Source organism: Solea senegalensis, unplaced genomic scaffold (assembly GCF_019176455.1).
Source record: "Solea senegalensis isolate Sse05_10M unplaced genomic scaffold, IFAPA_SoseM_1 scf7180000014146, whole genome shotgun sequence".
NCBI lineage: Eukaryota > Metazoa > Chordata > Actinopteri > Pleuronectiformes > Soleidae > Solea > Solea senegalensis.
The window spans coordinates 17,265-36,406 of NW_025320975.1; the positions used below are offsets into that span (position 1 = coordinate 17,265).

The 19,142-nt window shown below is 40.5% G+C and overlaps 1 protein-coding gene across 1 annotated transcript in view; it reads left to right on the forward strand.

The window, feature by feature from the left end:
* The first annotated feature begins 2,060 nt into the window (after window positions 1-2,060).
* The window catches only part of neurl1aa (neuralized E3 ubiquitin protein ligase 1Aa), a 43,416-nt gene continuing 26,334 nt past the window's right edge, over window positions 2,061-19,142 (forward strand). The window contains exons 1-3 of the mRNA XM_044016088.1: window positions 2,061-2,311; window positions 14,579-14,829; window positions 15,512-15,833. Coding sequence (XP_043872023.1) covers window positions 2,278-2,311; window positions 14,579-14,829; window positions 15,512-15,833 — 607 coding nt within the window. The 5' untranslated portion in view covers window positions 2,061-2,277. The remainder of the gene's footprint in view (window positions 2,312-14,578; window positions 14,830-15,511; window positions 15,834-19,142) is intronic.

Here is a 19,142-nt window from a genome sequence, read left to right on the forward strand (position 1 = left end):
ATTTTTCAATGGCTAACATGATACGACGAGGATTATAACAAATAAGATAAAAGGGTGTTTTAGAAACTAATTACAGAGCCAAGCGTTGCTTCTACAGTAGTTTACCTCGCAGTGTGTCCATCACAGTGCCATTATCTGAGTGCCTTCAGGCCCAGAGTTAACACAGTGGTGTCTGAGATTGAGGGCTTGGAGGTCACTATGGATATGTGATGACAGCTCATTCAGTGGCCTTACTCTGTAGGGTTCACCCAGTCTGTCTGCCAGGGGCCTGAGGCACATGAGGAAGTATGGAAGGTGAAAGAGAGAGTGCTGAGAGCAAAGAATGTGACCACTTGCTCTCTTTGGCACTGGGTCCATACTTAGACTCCCACGAGGGCCTCTGTCTTGTATTTTAATTTTAACACTGTATGTAGAAGACAGTATGCAGTGTAATCTAATTTATTATGTCCACAGAAAGGATTGCATGAAATAGGACTACAGGTTAAAACACCTTTAGTTGAACTGAAGCTTATATTCTGTTGATTTTGTCATGGTCGGATAAAACTGGTTAGAAAGAGCAGGCGTTTGCCTGGGGCCCCGAGCTGAGAGTGGGACCCAGATTATGGCTGGACAGAAGACAGATGGGAGGGGTATCAGTTGCAGGGTTTTTCCAAACAAAAGAAAAAAAATGCTACAGGAACAAATTAGCTTTAATTTTTAGTGTGTGTAATTAAGTATTCGCTTTAAATTGAGAGTAAATAAATCTAACATTTCAAATTAATGTGCATGGTTATATATGTTTCTTAAAAATGTTATTGCTTTTACTTGCACTGTTATTTTTATTGAGACAGCATATTGAAAATGGTTTGGAGTTGTCAAGTTTTTTATGTATATGAAATTTTAATATTTCATGCTTAACATGGATGATATGGATCTAAAGTACATTTCTTTAATGGATGAAGTTTATGTGGTCAGAAGTGGACATACATTCACGACATGCAACTTCACTCACAATTATAATATCACACAAAACTGAATAGAACTCTCACATTGTCGCGAGACTAGGTTGTAATAATAATAATAATAATAATTTAGATTTATAAAGCACCTTTCATGAAACCCAAGGTCGCTGTGCAGTTAGAAACATAAAAAGACAGATCAAATGACACAAACACGAAACAATCAGGTGGCAAAAACTTGCAGGAACAGGCGTCGCTTCAACAGTTTAAATGACTTCAGAGTTGGTGCCTGGCGAATAGCCAGAGGGAGTGAGTTCCAGAGGGTTGGAGCAGCGACACTGAAAGCCCTGTTGCCAAAGCTTTGCCTGCAGGTGCGGGGAATGGAGAGGAGACTGAGGTCAGCAGACCATAGGTTCTGGGAGGGACGGTGCACATGGAGGAGGTCGGAGAGGTAATGTGGAGCAAGTGAATGGAGAGACATGTAGCAGAGGAGGAGAAGCTTGAAGATGATCCAGAACTTGGGGAGTTGTTTCAGCGTGGGGGTGATGTGTTGCCAAGGTTTGGTCTGAGTGAGAACCCCCGGCAGCAGAGTTCTGGACGTGTTGGAGTCTATCCAGGGTTTTCTTCGGACCCCAAACCGGACGACATTACAGTAGTCCAAGCGTGATGTAATGAAAGAAGGGATGAGGGTCTCAGCGACAGAATCTGTGAGTCAGGAGATATTTTTCAGGCTCTTAAATAAAAAAAGGGGAGGGCTTAATTCTACAGTCTGTTATTTTGGTACTATTTCTTTCCAATTCAAACTATTCCACTCAGTTTTATGTCAAGGCAGTCACTAACACCTGTGCTTTTCATGTCAAATGGCTTCTTTGCATTTGCTTGGAATAAAGGGCTGACATGGAGGTTTAGTCCTGTGTGATATACAGTACATGGAACCACCACGACCCTTTCAAACTCCCAGGAGACACATACTCAACCTCAAACCCCCACTCTTCCACTCGGCGTGTGGCGGCAGTGACAGCGTTAAATACAGTCTCCACCTTCTATGTAAATGTATGTGTTTCTGCGAGTGAGTGAGTGAGTGAGAGAGAGAGGGAGAGAGCACGCCGCTCTGTGAATGGTGGCAGCGGTGAGGAGGGGGAGGAGGAGTCGCCTTGTCTTCACGGATGTGTTGGTCCTCTCACGGAGGTGTGTACGTGTGTGTGTGTGTGTGTGTCTGTTCGGTCAGAGCGGAGAAGACACCTTGCCACCTTCTGATGCGAGCGTGCAGCCATGTCAGCAGCGGCTGAGATCCCACTGTAATCTTTTACATTTAAACGCACCGTGAAGGAATAAAGCGATGGGGGGACAGATGACGCGAAATGCCTTGTACGGTAAGACAGTGTTGTGTGCATGTATATTGTAAGGCACGCTGGTGTCGGTTCGTTTAAAAATGGGCTGCTTTTTTTTCATTCCGTCGCGTGGAAACATTTCATTCATTGGCGGTCACGTGCAGACAGACGCGCTGTATATCAGGTAACATTGTTTCTTTAGCATATCCTTCAGTCGCCGACACTGTTACGTCACTGGGCTAATTAGAATAAGACACAGCTGCGTCCCCTTGTTTCCTAATGGACTGTAACACACAGAATGATCACGGAGACCATGTATAGCGTGTGTACATTGTGTGTGTGTGTGTACTTGTATTTAGGACCTTACCTGGCATAAACAATAGTCCTCATGGAGACCAAAACCTGGTTCTAATGAGGGAGAACCTCCTTTCTGAGGAAGTGGTTACGTTTAGGGTCTAAGATTTGAACTGTGGTTAGGATAATGTTAGGGTTAGGCATGGACTAGTTATGGTTAAGGTTAAGGTGAGGGATCAGGCTTTGTTAAGTCAATGTATAGTCCTTAAAGGGACAGCTGCGCTAACCTGCGCGCATGCGTGTATGTGTAGTAGTGAAAGTGAGAACTTGTGGGGTTTCCCTCTCTGCCAAATACTGTGCTGTGGTTTCCCCCTCTTTATTGAAGGGACATTCTGTGTAATATATACAACAGTGTGCAGAGCCAGCCCCTCCCACCACCAGAGTATGGTGCTTGACTATTATTGATAGAAATGTTACCACTGTAACTATTCATTGCGTTAATTATAGTTGTATTATTTATACTAAACCAGTGTAAAAAATGTGTTTAAATACTGTACCTTAACTTTAAGGTAGTCAAACAGTGTGTTGTCTGCTGTGTTGTGTCTGATGTTGTCATTCGTCGTCACACTGTACTGTAATGTATCAAACCTAACCGCACCATGATGGAAACGTGGCATTAGTTTGCTTATGCACTGGGCCGACTGTGAAAGTGTTCTTTGGGCTGAATAATAAGAAAACATGCAATATACGTAAACTTGGGCCAGGCAGTATGGCTTGAAAATCATTATTACAATAAACAAAGTTGAAAAGCAGCTGATATAGATTATAATAGCAATAAAAGACAAGATAATTACAAATGAAGTTTTGCTCCCAAGTGAAATAAACTGGTTAATAGTGGACAGAAAACAACAAACACTTGCTAAATATAAATATGTAACATGTGTTGTGTATAAAGCTTTTTTTGACTCGATACATAAACATTGATATTGAAGAAAAGAGAAACCTGGTTTTATGGAAAAATAAATAAACATCTTAACTACTGAATGTTGAATAAATAAATACATATTTAAATAAACATAATAGTAATGATAACATAATAATTAAAATGTAATGTCAATGAGAGCCGAGGAGAGACAATTCTCACCAGTTAGTAGGTAGGTATGAGCGTGTTACAAGGAAAACAAAGAAAAAGTGTTGTTTTAAGTTCTTGGCCAAACAAAACTAGTATGAGGAGCATTTATAATTTGCTGCAGTTCAAGCAGTCCCTGTGATATGTATGTATGTATATGGATATGTAAATGAGGATGCTGATATTACATGCAAGCACATTCTCAATATACTGTACAGCCCTAATGTGCTGTACATGTTGGAGATACTGTGTGTGCCCTCTGAGCCAAGAACAAGCAGACGGGCAGCTTCATTCTCAATAAAAACTTGTCTGCTCGCAGGGACACAAGTAAAAAAAAAAACAGACCAAAAGGCTCACCTCCAGCTTAAGTCTGGCTTATTATAAAATTATTTAAACAGCCATTGGTTAGCATTTTCTGACCACACTCACTCACCTGCACCAAAGTCCATTATAACTCAATTAAACGTATTGAGGGAATCAGCAGTGGATCAACAACTGAGTGCTGTTAGTAAATGAAGTTGTTAAAATCAGCAGAGACTGAGCTTGCCTGTCTCAGGCTGATTTTCAGTACGGAAGGCAAACGCAGCACAGTCGTCACCGAGTGTGTCTCAGATCCTCATGGAAGCACTCTACAAAAACCTTCACCTTTCAATAATGGGCCAGTCTGTGTAGTAAACAGTGTGCGCAGCCATGCATCAGGAAATCCATACATTGATTTCCTTCGGCTGGCCACTGCATCCCCCTATCTGCTAACACTAAGGTGAAATGATTTCACATGATTTATGGCTAACTGAGAATTTGATTCCCCCCGGGGGGGGGGGGTTATGTTTACCTTTTAACAATGTATGCTAAGAGTTGTGTGTTGGAATAGGAGCGATTATCCTAAAAAGGGGAACCAATCACTAACCCCTGGCTTAACACAATGAATACAGAGAAGTGATGTTTATACATCCAACATGGTGGCCATCAAGGAGCAGCTGTCTTTCAATTTGGCTGTTGCTTCCATTTTAAATGTGACTCCACCCGTCGGTTGGTTGTCGGTCTGTCCAGTTGCATGTCGGTTGGTTGTCGGTCTGTCCAGTTGCTTACAGAGGCATTTTCACGCCTTTTGAATGTGGGAGGTTACTACACCCTTTCCAGACTCATACTCGCTCTAAAATGAGATTGAAATGCAGTCTTCCATTAGCCAGGCTAACACTGTGTAGGTCTGTTGAAATGCTTGAAGTGAGATTAGTGTCACTGCTGTAAAGTAGAATGTTGTTGACCTTTTTGGGGCATAAACCCATAACCAGAAATTCCATAGTGCCAATGCAGACGATGTAGACCTGCTCAGGTCATAGGCGGGGTACACCCCGGACAGTTCGCCAGTCCATCGCAGGGCTGCATATAGAGACAAACAGCCATTCACTCTCACTTTCACACCTACGGTCAATTTAGAGTGTCCAATTAACCTAATCCCGATATTGCAGGTTTTTGGACTGTGGGAGGAAGCCGGAGAACCCGGACAAAACCCACGCACATGGGGAGAACATGCAAACTTCATACAGAACACGGGTCCTCTTGCTGCTAAGGCAAGAGCGCTAACTACCACACCAACCATGTGGCCTGATGTTTGAAATCCTACATCAAATCTTTTCTTTTTCTTTTTTTTCATCATAACCTTTTTGAAACATATGCCCCAGTGCTAATTATAATACAAATGTACTCAATATACTGATTGTATATTGTATGGGAGTTAAGTCTAGCCCCTGCTCTCACAGTCTGTCCTCTGCCTCTTTGACCAGCTAATGGTTCTAATTAAAGCCACATTATAAATCCAATTACTTAAAGAAGGTCAGTCTAAAGCAACAGGGAAGAGGAGAGTGCAGCATCATCCCCCGGGGATTAAAGCCAAAACACCTCATAAAATGACTCATTCTAATATGTGTGGTCAGTAAACCTGAAGTGTTACCTGCTCTATGACCTGATAGCTCTGTAACTGACTTTTAACTTGTCAGGGATTTGCTTATGTCTCGCTGCAGAGTGATGGTGACGAGATGTGAAAAAGCAACAGACACTTCATTAAAATAGCTTACATTTGACTGTGTTTACAAGCCTGGGACTTCCTCCTTATGCTGGTCACCAAGATGACAATGCTGGGGTTTATCAGAGACTAGGGAAGTGGAGAGGATGGAATGGCCTGCCTGCAGTCCTGACATCAACCCCGTTGAACACCCGTGGGATCAGCTTGGCTGTGCTGTTTGTGCCAGAGTGACCAACACAACACATGGGCTGATCTTCAACTGCTGGTTGAAATTTGGCACCATTTTAAAAAGGAAATAAACAGGATTTCCAACAGATAAGATTTATTGCCAAGAAGCATTGCTACGACAAAGAAATAATTGACCAAACACAATTTCCTTATGTTTTGTACTAGGTTTATACGTCTAGTTCGTTCAGAATCAGCTCTTTATCACAGATTGTCTATGAGACAGCACAGAATAGCTTTTTTCAATGTGGTGAGCTTGACTATGATTGGATAAGTGTCCAGGGAAGCCCACGCTTTACACATTACACTTTTATTTGTCGCTCTCTCTTGCTCACCACAAAGAAAGGTGTGAGTTGCCGAGGAACAGATGACACGGTTTAAAGCTGCACCTCCTGAAAGGTGGAAAACACCCACAGCCCGTCCCAACTGTGTTTGCCGAGTGTGTTACATAATTGAGTGTGCTGAGTGTGTGGGAGCTCCACTTCTCAGCTTCCAATTGACTCAAAGTGGGCCAGTGTCTGCACAGGCTCTGATGAACCGTCTGCTCTGTGAGAACAGCGTGTGTTGCAGTATGCAGATGCACTGAGCTCAGTGTATACCATGTTTTTTTTTTTTAAAGCGTGATGAATAATTTATATCAGGGTGTCTCAAACTTAAATTAGGAGGGGCCAGCAAATTGGAAAATGGCAATTGTGTGGGTGATATTATCTTAAAACTATATAATGATATTCATTTGTGATATATTGTTCACATTTGTGACGATATGTTTACATCTTTTTAAAATAAAGGTGTTTGTATTGATGCGTAACAATATAGGAAACTCCCAACAGGAAACATTTATAAGTTTCTTAGAAGATTCTTAGAAAATTCTACTGGTCAAGAAACCCAGTCATTCAGCACTTTGATTGGATAAATGCGTCTCAGGTCTGATAGTATTGCTTAACAGAGCTGTATGCAGCACACAAGTGTTATATAATTTGTCTTCATGAAGACCAAACCGAGGCAGAATAACAATGATTCATGATTAAATAATCAGATGTATTTAGTTGTTTAGCAGTGGCAGGGATGCATGCACACACCATGTGATCTGAAGTAACAGAGCTCGCCCCTCGGCTGTATTTTCCCCCCTGTGTTTAAGCTTCATGCATTTGCAACATGGAAATGACTGAGTGAGATCCATGTGACTGTGCCATTATAGGGCACTGCTGTGAAAGGCCGTTCTCCACGCCTCCACAACTCACTGACTTTGATTGAAAATCCTTCATTAATTTGTATTTATTAATATTTATTGCTCACTCATCGGTCACTTTATTGGGTACAGGCAGCAGCGTCACATGTTGTGGTCTTCTGCTACTGTTCAGAGATGGTGTTCTGCATACATACATGGTTGTTATGAGTTTGTCTTGTTTTCCTATCATCTCAAACATGCCTGGTCATTCTCCTCTGACCTCTGGCATCAACAAGGCATTTCCTCCCAGCTGCCCAATGGATATTTTTTTCTTATTCTGACTCATTCTCTGTAAACACTGGAGATGATTGTGTGTGAAAATCCCCGTATTACTTGACCATTTTAGGACTTCACTTCTACTGTCTGTTAATTGTATTTTGGTTGTTTTGTTTAATATGGTGTATTTCCACTGGCTCTACTCGCCAAGGCACGATTCGGTTGCATCTCCACTACAAAAAAAGTACCCACTTAACGTGGGTGGAGTCATCACTGCATGGCTGAGTGAAACTGCGGTGACTGTGTTTTATACGCGACACACACGCACACCAGTGACTAGTGACTTTACACCAGACTCCTGTAGTTGTTGGAGATTAACCCATGTTTTTTGGATTGTTAAGTAGTTTTAAGAGATCTATAGTTTGACGCTGTTCGGCTTGATTTGTGTGTGGGACGTCTCTTCCTGTGCCGGCACTCTGGCCAGTCAGTGGCCGGCAGTCTGATCAATCATCGCATAGTACCTGCTCGGCACGCTTTTGGAACCTCGCCTGAGCAGGTACTAAAAATAGTACCTGGTACTGGATATTATATCTACATTTTACATTATATTGTAATATTGTGATATTATGTTGAATACATTTGTGAAATACCCTAAATATTACAGAATTTGACCATATTTATAGGCAATTTCATTATTTCTAACACAAGTGCATTTTCTTCGTTTAACTTAAAGCCAAGCAATTAAACCAGGTCATGTATGAAATGCATATTATAAACTGTAGATCATTTATTTTAGAGCGGGAGAAACACAAACATCTTGTGTATTTGGATATTGCCTAAAAATATCCAGATATTATCTATAAGCCATAGAGAAATATTGATTTGATTAATATCATGATATCAAATGATGGGCAAAAACAAATCCACATGACCAACAAGATGACTTGTAGCCACGAGTAGCATCTTAGCTGCTTTCAGTCAAAATTATCTGCTGCTCTGTATGTAGCCACTACACTATTATTACTTATTGATCATTGTTGTGTAATCCTGTCCATGAAGAGAATGATCAATCACAATTGGTTGACTTACACCACGCAGTGTAAATGCAGCCTGGGAGAGTTAAGACAATAGATGCAACAACACACGTTGCTCCTGACAGTGGAGTGAGTATGAAAGTGTGAGTGAATGAGTGTGAATGGTAAAACTGTAGTGTAAGCTAAGTAAAGAGATTATAAATAAACCATTTTCATTTACCATTTAATTCACACAAATGAAACAACAACAATTTGCTGTCCCTGTCCCCAACATGAACAGAATTTGTGGGGTGAAATAAAGTAAATAAAAGAGGAAAATATGAGTCAGATTTAAACAAAAAGCAGCCAGCCACCAAATAGCATATGTCACGTTTTAAATAACATGATCACCTGATGCTTGTGTGGCTGGTGACCGTGACAGAAAGCCCTGGCCACCACGCACCCATCCCCATGGCTACGAATCATCTGTCCATGCATCAACTCTGAAGGGACGGATTAGTCATGACTGTTGCCTAGCAGCCATTTCGTAACCGTCATCATCATGAGTGATGAGTCTGTAATGAGTTCCTGGAAACGTAACACCAGCTCGAATCAGACAGATCTACAGTTACTGTCACTGAACCAGGTTTCACACACACACACACACACACACGCGCTGTATAACATCTTTCACACATTCAAGGAACTTTGGGAATTGTAGTGAAAACAAAAACAACAATGTTTTATCTTCCACTCACTGCTATATAAACATGATGCAGCTCATGTGTGACCTCTGACCCTCGGCCTGTGAGCACTGTCTTGTATGATATCCATGAATTTGCCGAGAGCAAAATCAAATGAAAACTTGAAGCGACAGCGTTTATCACAATTTATTCCATCGTATATCATACATAAGTGTGTACGTGATTCACATTTGTGATTACTCAACAAGGTGACAAGGTCATGATCTACCCGTCACCTGAACATTGGCGATTGGATCACTGAGAACCAATGGGTTCTAAATAACACACATGTAAGTATTTAGAGCTGGGCAATATATCTGTATTTTATCAATGGTGACATGAAACTATCTTAAGGCTGTTGCATTAATAAGCATTGCTTTGAGATACATGGAATTGACAAAATATTTAAGAAAGTCACTTAATAACACTTATTTGACCACATTTATAATCAATTGAATAGTTTCAAACACCTGTAAACATCCTTCATTTAACATTAAAAAGCCATAGAAGGAAATAAACCAGGTATCCTGAAGTGAAATGTATTTTAAGTAATGAAAATATTTTCTTTCCAGCATTTAATAGGCGCCGTTCCACCGTTTACTCACATCTTGTTTTAAGTGTGTGAGTATTAACAGTGTATTGTCACTCTCCTTTGATAAGCACGCACTTTTCATGAGTCCAGAGAAACAACCTGTTTGCAGCTTTATGTGTTCCTATATCATTCTTTTTAGGATATACTGTAGTTTAAGAATATGCCGATATTATTTATAAGGCATATCGGCCAGCCTTACAGAACTTTTGATTTGATTCATATCATGATATACATCAATGTCAAATTATATAGAAAATATGATATCATGATAAGATTTTTTTCCCATATCACTAAGTCTTATAAGTCTTCTTTTGAGTCACACTTATCATCTCCAATAATTAGAAGAAGTAAGTGAGGCCGTCACCAGGCTTCATGTAGCAACAAACGGAGGAAGTGGTTCAGTAATTCCACTACCTTTGCTCCATAAGCAGTGATAGGCTGCTATGATTAAATGCTAAAGACTCATCACACACGTGTTGCTAAAATTAGCTACATAATGCAGAAGTGGGTCAGCAATATGTACAAGTGAATTTCAGCTGCTTCTTCAAACAATAAAACCTTTATATAAGGACAGAAACAAACCCCTTTAAAATACACCACCCACCATATTTGTCCACACAGTATAATCTTAGCTTTTGTTCTTGTTTCCCACAACCTGTTCATTGGATTTGCTTAAACCTAATATAGAGCAAATATTTGAATGCTTGTCCTTCATCCTCCTGTTTGCACAGTCGACCACTAAGTTGATGGTTCAGGAGTAACACTAGTCTACAGAGGGCACACACACACACACACACACACACACACAGCTCAGCTCTCACTCACCGTCAACTAAATGAAAGGGTGAGAGATTAGCTTACTGCTCCACAGAGATGCTCAGTGAGGTATGACAGGTGGTAGCCACACACAGGTCTGTGTATTGTGATGTGTGTGAGATACTGTTTGTTCATAAGAAGATATCCTTGACCTTTAACCCGCTGTGTGCACTCGCAGGCTTATTAAGAGGCAGTTGTCTGAATGATGCTAACATGTTCTCATCAGAGTACATGGATGCATGATTTGTAGTAATTAGATCAGCTGTGATGCTGCAGTGCACCTCATTGTATGGATTTTTCATGACATAGATATTGGCTCCATTTATATCAGGAGCCAAGTCTGGGCAACAAAGAGTTATTCAGCTTCTGCTTCTTTAATACATTTTACACAATTTACCTTTAAAGGAATAAAGGCACAGTTCAAAGTTCTTTGGTTCCTTTTATATTTACCTATAACCTGCTCACAGTTTCTTTCAAAAGTGTCCCATATCAGGTTTGGCTCCTATAGACCAAAATGAAGCATGAAAGCAGTGGTATGAGCCCTCGTCATATGATTGTCGATAGTGTAATCATGTGTTTACGTCGTTTGCCGCCGTCTTACTTTGGAGGATCTGTCGGGAATATCTGATCTGTAGATGTAAATGCATGTATCACATTCATAATCATGATTTATTTCCACATACAAATCCACATGGAAGGGAAATGACTTTGCAGTGTAAATGCAGCCATTATCGGCACTGACTACGCTCTGCACACGGGAGGAAAACGAAACAACAACAAACACAAATCCATTAGAGCTACTGAATAAAAGGCTCACCTAATAAAATCCATGCCTGCTTATGTTAATATCTTTGTAATTACAGTATAGTGCAGACACTCTGTAAACGTCACAGCCAGCATTGTTTATTGTTCTTATTGAAACTTGTTGATTATTTTGACTTTGTACATTCTGTCCATTCCGTACATTCCAAGTATATTTCATTATGTTATTAATCTATTTTGATAATCAATATTTTGTTTTATAGAATTATATAGATTTCTGCTTCTGAAATGTGAATATGTTCTGTTGTTGCTCCATTTAACAAATAAATCATATTTTTAAGAAAAAGAATTGAGAGGAAATAATAGTTGCAGTTAAGTTGGTTGTTCAAAATGTATTAGAAGCTCTTTCTGAATATATAAATAAAGTACAGTTGGTGCATGTATAGAAGCAACAAAGCAGACTATAAACATTTGAATGTGTCACAATAAACAAAAGGCATCTGTTGTATCTGATAGTGCTGATCTAGTCCTTGAAATACTAGTGGTTGCTAAGGAACATGAATTCACACATTGGCTGTTTCTATGTACAGCAGCTGCGCCTCTTTAGAGCCTGGTAATGCATTCAGCTCAAGCTGCCCAGGACCATGTGCCTCGCTCTCAACAACTGCTCTCCTGCCGCTCTGCCTAAGACAAAGGCCTCTACCGGGCTCTTAGTTTTTGGCCGGATTGAACCAGACACGCTTACGGGCGTAAAACTGGAACTGTCATTATTAGATAGAAACAGACAGGAGGGAAAAGAGGGAAGACAAAGAAGAAGAGAACACAGAGCATTCTGTTTTCTAAGACTGGCCGTATGCTCTTATCAGGTCTCCACAGGACATCTGCTGCTCCACAGTATTAGCTTTCATCTGTTTGTTGTGTGAATATTGACTATATACAGTATGTATGACGATTCTCTGTGTTATCTTTAAACCATTTGAAGAGTTAAACCAGCCCCAGCAGACCTGAGTGGTGTGATACTAACAGACAATTCAAGAATAAACACGAGGTTCTGCTCATGTATCATCACAACCTCAGCAAATCACACAGGGAGAAATCAGAGAACTAATGTTTCCTGTGACAGTAGCTCATCACAGTGATGCCCACTCGTGACGCATGATACTGGCTTTAAAACCTATCATCACATATCGGCAAACATAGGCTGAATAGGCTGCTGCCTCCTTGACTCCTCTGCAACTATTATTCGTGTATGTATATTTATTTCGCACAATGAAGGAAAATTCTATCTTCGTCTGCTGTGACATGAGTTTGCACAACATGATGCTAATCTCGCTACACAAGAAACTAAATGACATCTGCAGCTGTGCAGGGGAAAACGCGTGCGTCGCTCAATTATTTGTTCAAACCTCTTTTTAGTTTTTGTCATGCATAAAACGATAGTTAAAAATGATAGAATAAAATCTGAAAAACAGCAGTTTTACCTAAACAAAAGCAGGACATTTCGGGGAAATACACGTTCTGATCTTTCTGATAGGGAAGGTCATTCTTTCCATTGCAAATATTTCAATAATGATATCAAATCAGTATAAATGGGATGTCTGCTCTAAGACATTTCCTTGAAATTGCTCTCGAACTCTTATTGTTCCTCATTTATGAAACAAGCACACAACAGGAAATTGTGATTGTGGTCATTTCCACTCAAAAGTTTCGCTAATGTTTTCCCAAGACTGATTTAAAACATTTTGGTGCAGCAATAAATCTGAGATAATATTCAACAATATTTCATCACTTAAACGTACAGTGTTGTCTTATGAAGTTTCATTGTGGAGCTGAATGTCCCTCAGGGCCACACGGTGGGCGCAGTGGCTAGCATTGTTGCCTCACAGCACAGAGGTCACATGTTCAAATCCTTCCTCCTACAGTCCAAAACCAAATATGGACTGTAGGAGTGAATGTGAGAGTGAATGGTCTCTGAAGGGGGCAGACACAATAAGTGAACCTATATTTTGAACCTTTATTTTCTGTGCATGTGAACCATGGTCCCATAAGAGCATGGTATTTAAATCACGTGAACCGTGTCACATGAAGATTTCTGTGCCCAGATCTTTACTGGCTTCTATGACAGACGGATCTGTTTGCCCAAGTTAGTGATTTGTTTTGTATAAATATTGGTCCTGAGACTGGCCATTAATCAGTGTTTTTTCCAGGTGAGAAGTCGGTGTGGAAAATGTGCGTCAGCGAACAAGAGAGCGAAAGTAGGCACAACCAAATGATAAATAAACTCGTTCACCACAAAATCCTGGAATGATCAAACACAAATCCCCAAACTACAGGAAATCATTTCCCATGCGTGAATGATAATATATAACAAAGCGGCAGAGTATCAGCTCAGTTTGGCCGCAGAATACTAATTCAGTCATTTTAATCTGGCATTTCTAAGCTCTGGAAAATCTATAAAAGCTTCCACAGTCCATTTATTTTCTAGCAGCTGCTGTAGCCCTAAGCCCCTCCCCTCTTCTTTAATGCAAACGCTATTCAGAAACGTACTGACCATGCATGTGGTGATCACGTTCCTCCTGTGCTCATCCTCCTGAGTGTTGGCAGGCAGCCATAGAGCTGCCGGGTTTGGGGATGAATCACATGACACAATTTTATGGGACATTAAGTCTTGTTGGGAACTTGTGACAGGATTGTTTGGGTGTTGGTATTTCATGCTCTGCTCTTTTTTTTAAAAAAAAAAAGATGTCTTGTTCTTTGGACTATAAAGTTTGTTTTCGTTTGTAAAACCACTGATGTCAATACTCCAGTTTCTGATATTAGTATGTTTATATCATTGTCGGGTATGTCATTTTTTTTGGTTTTAAAAGGTTTTTGTGCTCAGTGCGTTGTGATGGAGAAGCAAAATGCTGATTGGAGAAACAGACCATAAGTTTTGTTCAATAAATGTTAATTTAAGTCAAAATCATTTGCTATTGTTGTCCTGATTTGTGCTGAATATCATCAGCCATAGTCTGTGCTCAACACTTGAAGAACAACAGAGCACAGTCTGAGCCTGGACAGAGATATGATTTTCATATTCTGAATGGGATTATTGCTGATTACTGCTCATAAAATCTGAGTTTACACATTGATAGCTGATCCAATTTTTGTTCATTAAATCTGAAAAAACTATAAGCTGTGATTGATGTGAATGTGTGTGCTCCTGCTTCTTCTTATGACATATTTTGTGAGACTAATCTTTCTTTGTGTTTTTTCTTGTTCTGCCTCAGACTCCCTGGGCGGCCCGTTCCCGTCCACGTCACACCGATGCCACCACAAACCCAAGAGGTGCCTGCCCATCCAGTGTGGCAGTGTCGGTGGGCCACTTCCCATCAGCCCACTTCTATTCCATCCAAACGCCAGGGGTTCCCAAATTGTCATGGACGTTGCCCAAAAATCAGTAAAGAGGCAGGCTAGTTTCTGCAACGCCATCACCTTCAGCAACAGGCCCATAGCACTGTATGAGCAAGTCCGCCTCAAGGTAAATCACTCAATTATCAATGTGATCAATATCAGCGCTTTCTTCCCACACTCAGGTTTGAATGTGAACATTTTCTGTGTCCAAAGTGTCCAAATACATGCAGGGCTTAGTTGGACACTGGACACCCTAAATTGACCATAGGTGTGAGGGTGTGAGTCATTGGTTTGTATGTGAGCGCTGCGATGGACTGGTGACCTGTCCAGTGCGTACCCCACCTTTCACGCTATGTCAGCTGGGATTGGCACCAGCAATCCCCGTGACCCTCACATGGAGGACAGACAGACCAGTAGATAATGAAGTTTCTTGCTCGGCCCACAATCTGTTCAGTTCTGTTCTGTTTTAATAGTTTCTTTGTTGTTGTGGCGCAAAGAAACCAGGAAATATTTACAATAAAAATTTTTTTTATTAAAAATGTATTAAAAAACACTCAAACTGATAATCAAAATAGTTGCAGATAAATTTAACAATCAATTAATAATCAATGAATCTTCTGTTTAACGGTCTCTAAAATGTAAATATTAATCATTTAGACCCCAGTATATTTTCTGTGTCAGAGAGAAAACATATAGAGTCACTTTAGGAGTAAAAGTTGAGTTGATTTACAGCCATTTAGTCAAATAATAATCTGCACTACCTTCTATGACATAATCCAATCATACCCACCTTCCTCTCCTCTCCACAGATTACTAAAAAGCAGTGTTGCTGGAGCGGGGCTCTGCGCCTGGGCTTCACCTCCAAAGACCCGTCGAGGATAAACCCAGACAACCTGCCGAAGTATGCCTGCCCCGATCTGGTTTCCCAGAGTGGCTTCTGGGCTAAGGCCCTGCCTGAGGAGTTTGCCAACGAGGGCAGCGTTATCGCCTTCTGGGTCGACAAGAAGGGAAGAGTCTTCTACCGCATAAATGAGTCCAGTCCCATGCTGTTTTTCAGCGGAGTGCGCACGGCCGACCCACTGTGGGCCCTGATCGATGTGTATGGTCTGACCCGTGGAGTGCAGCTGCTAGGTAAGAGTCAAACTGCTGAGCAGCATTTTAAGCAGGGCAGACTGTGGCCAAGTGGTGAGGGAACTTGGCTTGTAACCGGAAGGTCGCCGATTCATGTCCCCACCAGGTCGAAAGGGCTGGGGTACCCCTGAGCAAGGTAACCCCCATTGCTCCCCGGGCGCTACTCAGTGTGGCAGCCCACTGCTCCTAATTCTAGGATGGGTCAAAAGGGGATTAATAAAGTATCTAAAATTTAAAAAAGTGGGGTACCGCCTTGAGATTGGGCCCCAGAGGCCTCATGTGTACTGATAAGCCATTTGTTAACAGTAATTTGATTGTGGAAAACAGTTAGTAACATGAGAGATGTACTGATATAGAGACAGAGTGTTTGCTAAGTTGTTGCCGCCATCATAACAAATAACATGCGTTTTTTTGTGACTTTAGAGTTTAAAAGTCTCTGTCAGGTGCGACTCCAAGATGAAATTACATTTATTGAAGTCAAACTTGACCAAGTAACCTGGGTATAATCTGAACAAGTTATATCAGGGTAGGACAAACCTTGGCTCAAATGTAATCATAAACAAAACTGAAGCCTGTAATAGTGAAGGTCTTGAAGGAAAAAGGCTGTATTATAGTGAGATAAAGCACCAGACGTATTCTTATATCAGAGATTTAAGCATGGATAGATCTTATCGGGTGTCGTTGAGGGACGCACGATACTAGACTTTTTGCAGATAACCGTACGACTTCGCTTCTGTAGTGAAATGAATAGAATATTTGTCGTAGTCATGTCGAAGCATATGTAGATATAAAAAACTAACTGTTGGATATAGAGGGGAACCGAACAGTAGATCAGTTAAAGAGACGTACAAAATCCTAAAAATGTGTGTTAATCTCCAACAATTACCAGGGAAATGTCTAAAATCGCAATATTTAACAGAGGAGTCTGGTTCAGCATGTGGAGCTCATGGTAGTCTATTATCAAGGGATGCTAGGTAGCTTAGCATACACACACACACACACACACTCTCTGCTATTGTATAAATAGAGCTGGGGTCAAATTTTGTGTAGATAACACATTTGATTGTAATCGTGCACTGTGTTGATTGACGCCGTTGTCGTGTTTTCAGTGGTTGATTTATTTAAATTTAGAAACTGGTTTTGGCGGAAGGAGTCGAGTGTTTGTCAGGTTTAGTCGACAACTACAGACATTTATGTTGTGGGATACAACCATTAATCAATAATTAACTGATTACTAAATGAATCATAACAAGCTCACTGATTTTTTTCCCCTGGTTTCTTTGCTCCATTTAACAAAGAAATCATTAAAAATAAGACATTTTGGTTTCTGGACAAAACAACATGATTATTTCGAGGGTTTGGGAAACACTGATCAACATTTTTCAAAATGTTCTGACGTTTTATGGAACAAACAGCTCATTTTCCTTATTAACCCTTTTTTCACATTCGCTCACCTTCTCTTCAGGTTTGTCTCAGCAGTTTGTTTGTCACGCTTTAAATTGATCATTCACTTCATGGTTTAAAATCTGATATAAAAAACTATGTAGCACCATTTTACATGCTTCCTATTTTTTAGTATAGTATTTTAATATTTAGTTCTGTCATAACCTTTCAGGCTTTTAGCAGGATTACTCCAAAATGACTGAGTGGTGGAGGATAAACTCGTGAAAATACAGGGCTGATCCAGTTAAGGGGGTGGATTCAGATTTTTTTTTTTTATTATTATTATATTTATTTTATTCACATTGTGAGATGCTGCATTTTTTTTTAAACTTTTTATATTTTTTTCAATTTTTAAGAAATAATGCAGAGATAATTCTGAAAAAGTGCTAATATCTTTGGTAAAATTAAGTTTAAGTCATTGCTATAGTCTTCTTTAGGGCTGCAACTAACCATTATTTTGGTCGATTAATCACTTGATTATTTTTTCCGATTAGTCACGATTGTAATGTACAATAATTTAGTGCAATGAAGTGCAAATGTCTTATTCTATGACAAAATACTGATTCATCATTCATAATTCTCTCTGTTACTACCTACCTAGCTTCAGTATTCACCAGTGCTTGTGGGAATAAACATGTTAATCAACATGACTTATTACACGGCTTCATTTTAATACTCGATTCTAATTGTGCAATCGCTTCATTCATTGTCTATGATTTCTGTATGACAGACCATAGACTGATGCACAAAGAGCCTCGTATGAAGTCCAGTCATTTTATCAACGTGTAACTGGTCAGAAATATCTCTAATATTAACATAGACAAACCTCAGGATTATCCCAACACACAAGGATTCAACGTTTTTGGGCGCTTTTTTTTTCTGTTACTATGTCTGTAATGTGTACAACGTCTTCTCCTCTTTGCTTTGGTGTCACAGTCCTGTCACGTGTTTATGTGTTTTGAGAACGTGACCACAGTCTCTCCCTCTTGTGTATCGCTCATCTTCTTCGTGATGTGTGAGGGGGAGGGGCTTGTGTGACTATTGCACATGTGCACATCGTGATGCTCAAGCGACACATGGCGCAGCCCTAATGATGTTGTGTTTTCCTGTTTGTGGTGGTGATTTCAGTAAAAAAAGCCACTTTGCTGTTTATTGTTTATTCTTCTAAAGCGTGGCCCACTCGAGTAATTAGATTTATATCCTGTGCCACGTTCTCCCTGACAACGTGCTGTTCTTTCTCCTCAGCCTTCTCTGCTGCTATTATTTCTCCTCTCGTGTTAATCTCGTTTACAGCGTGCTGTATTCTTTCCATTTCATCAGTGACTGACATGATTCATTATGCCTATAATCCTGGTTTCATGAAGATTGAAATTCCCTGGTGGATTAAGACATCTTGCACAGTTTATGTGTGAGTGTGAGTGTGTGTGTGTGTGTGTGTGAGAGTGTAGCCTCTTCTTCATGTAAATGAGCAGCGAGTGTTTTCATTCAGCTGCTGCACACACACACACGCACACACACACACACACACACACACACACAGTTATGCCCACACCTTCAAAAGCAGCGCATGCTGCCTATTCATAAATACTGTTTATCACTACTATGCTTCTCCTTCCAGGTGTTGCATTATGTTCATTGTACATCAGCCATCTCATTTAAAGCTGCAGCAGGGAGGGTTGCTGGAAAGGCTTTTGAGTTCTTTAAATACTCAGATTTAGAGATCACACCTCTGTCCTGGGCCACACGGTGTTGTAGTGGTTAGCACTCTCGCCTTGCAGCGAGAAGACCCGGGTTCGAGCCCCGGTTGGAACAAGGGCCTTTCTGCATGGAGTTTGCATGTTCTCCCCGTGTGTGCGTGGGTTCTCT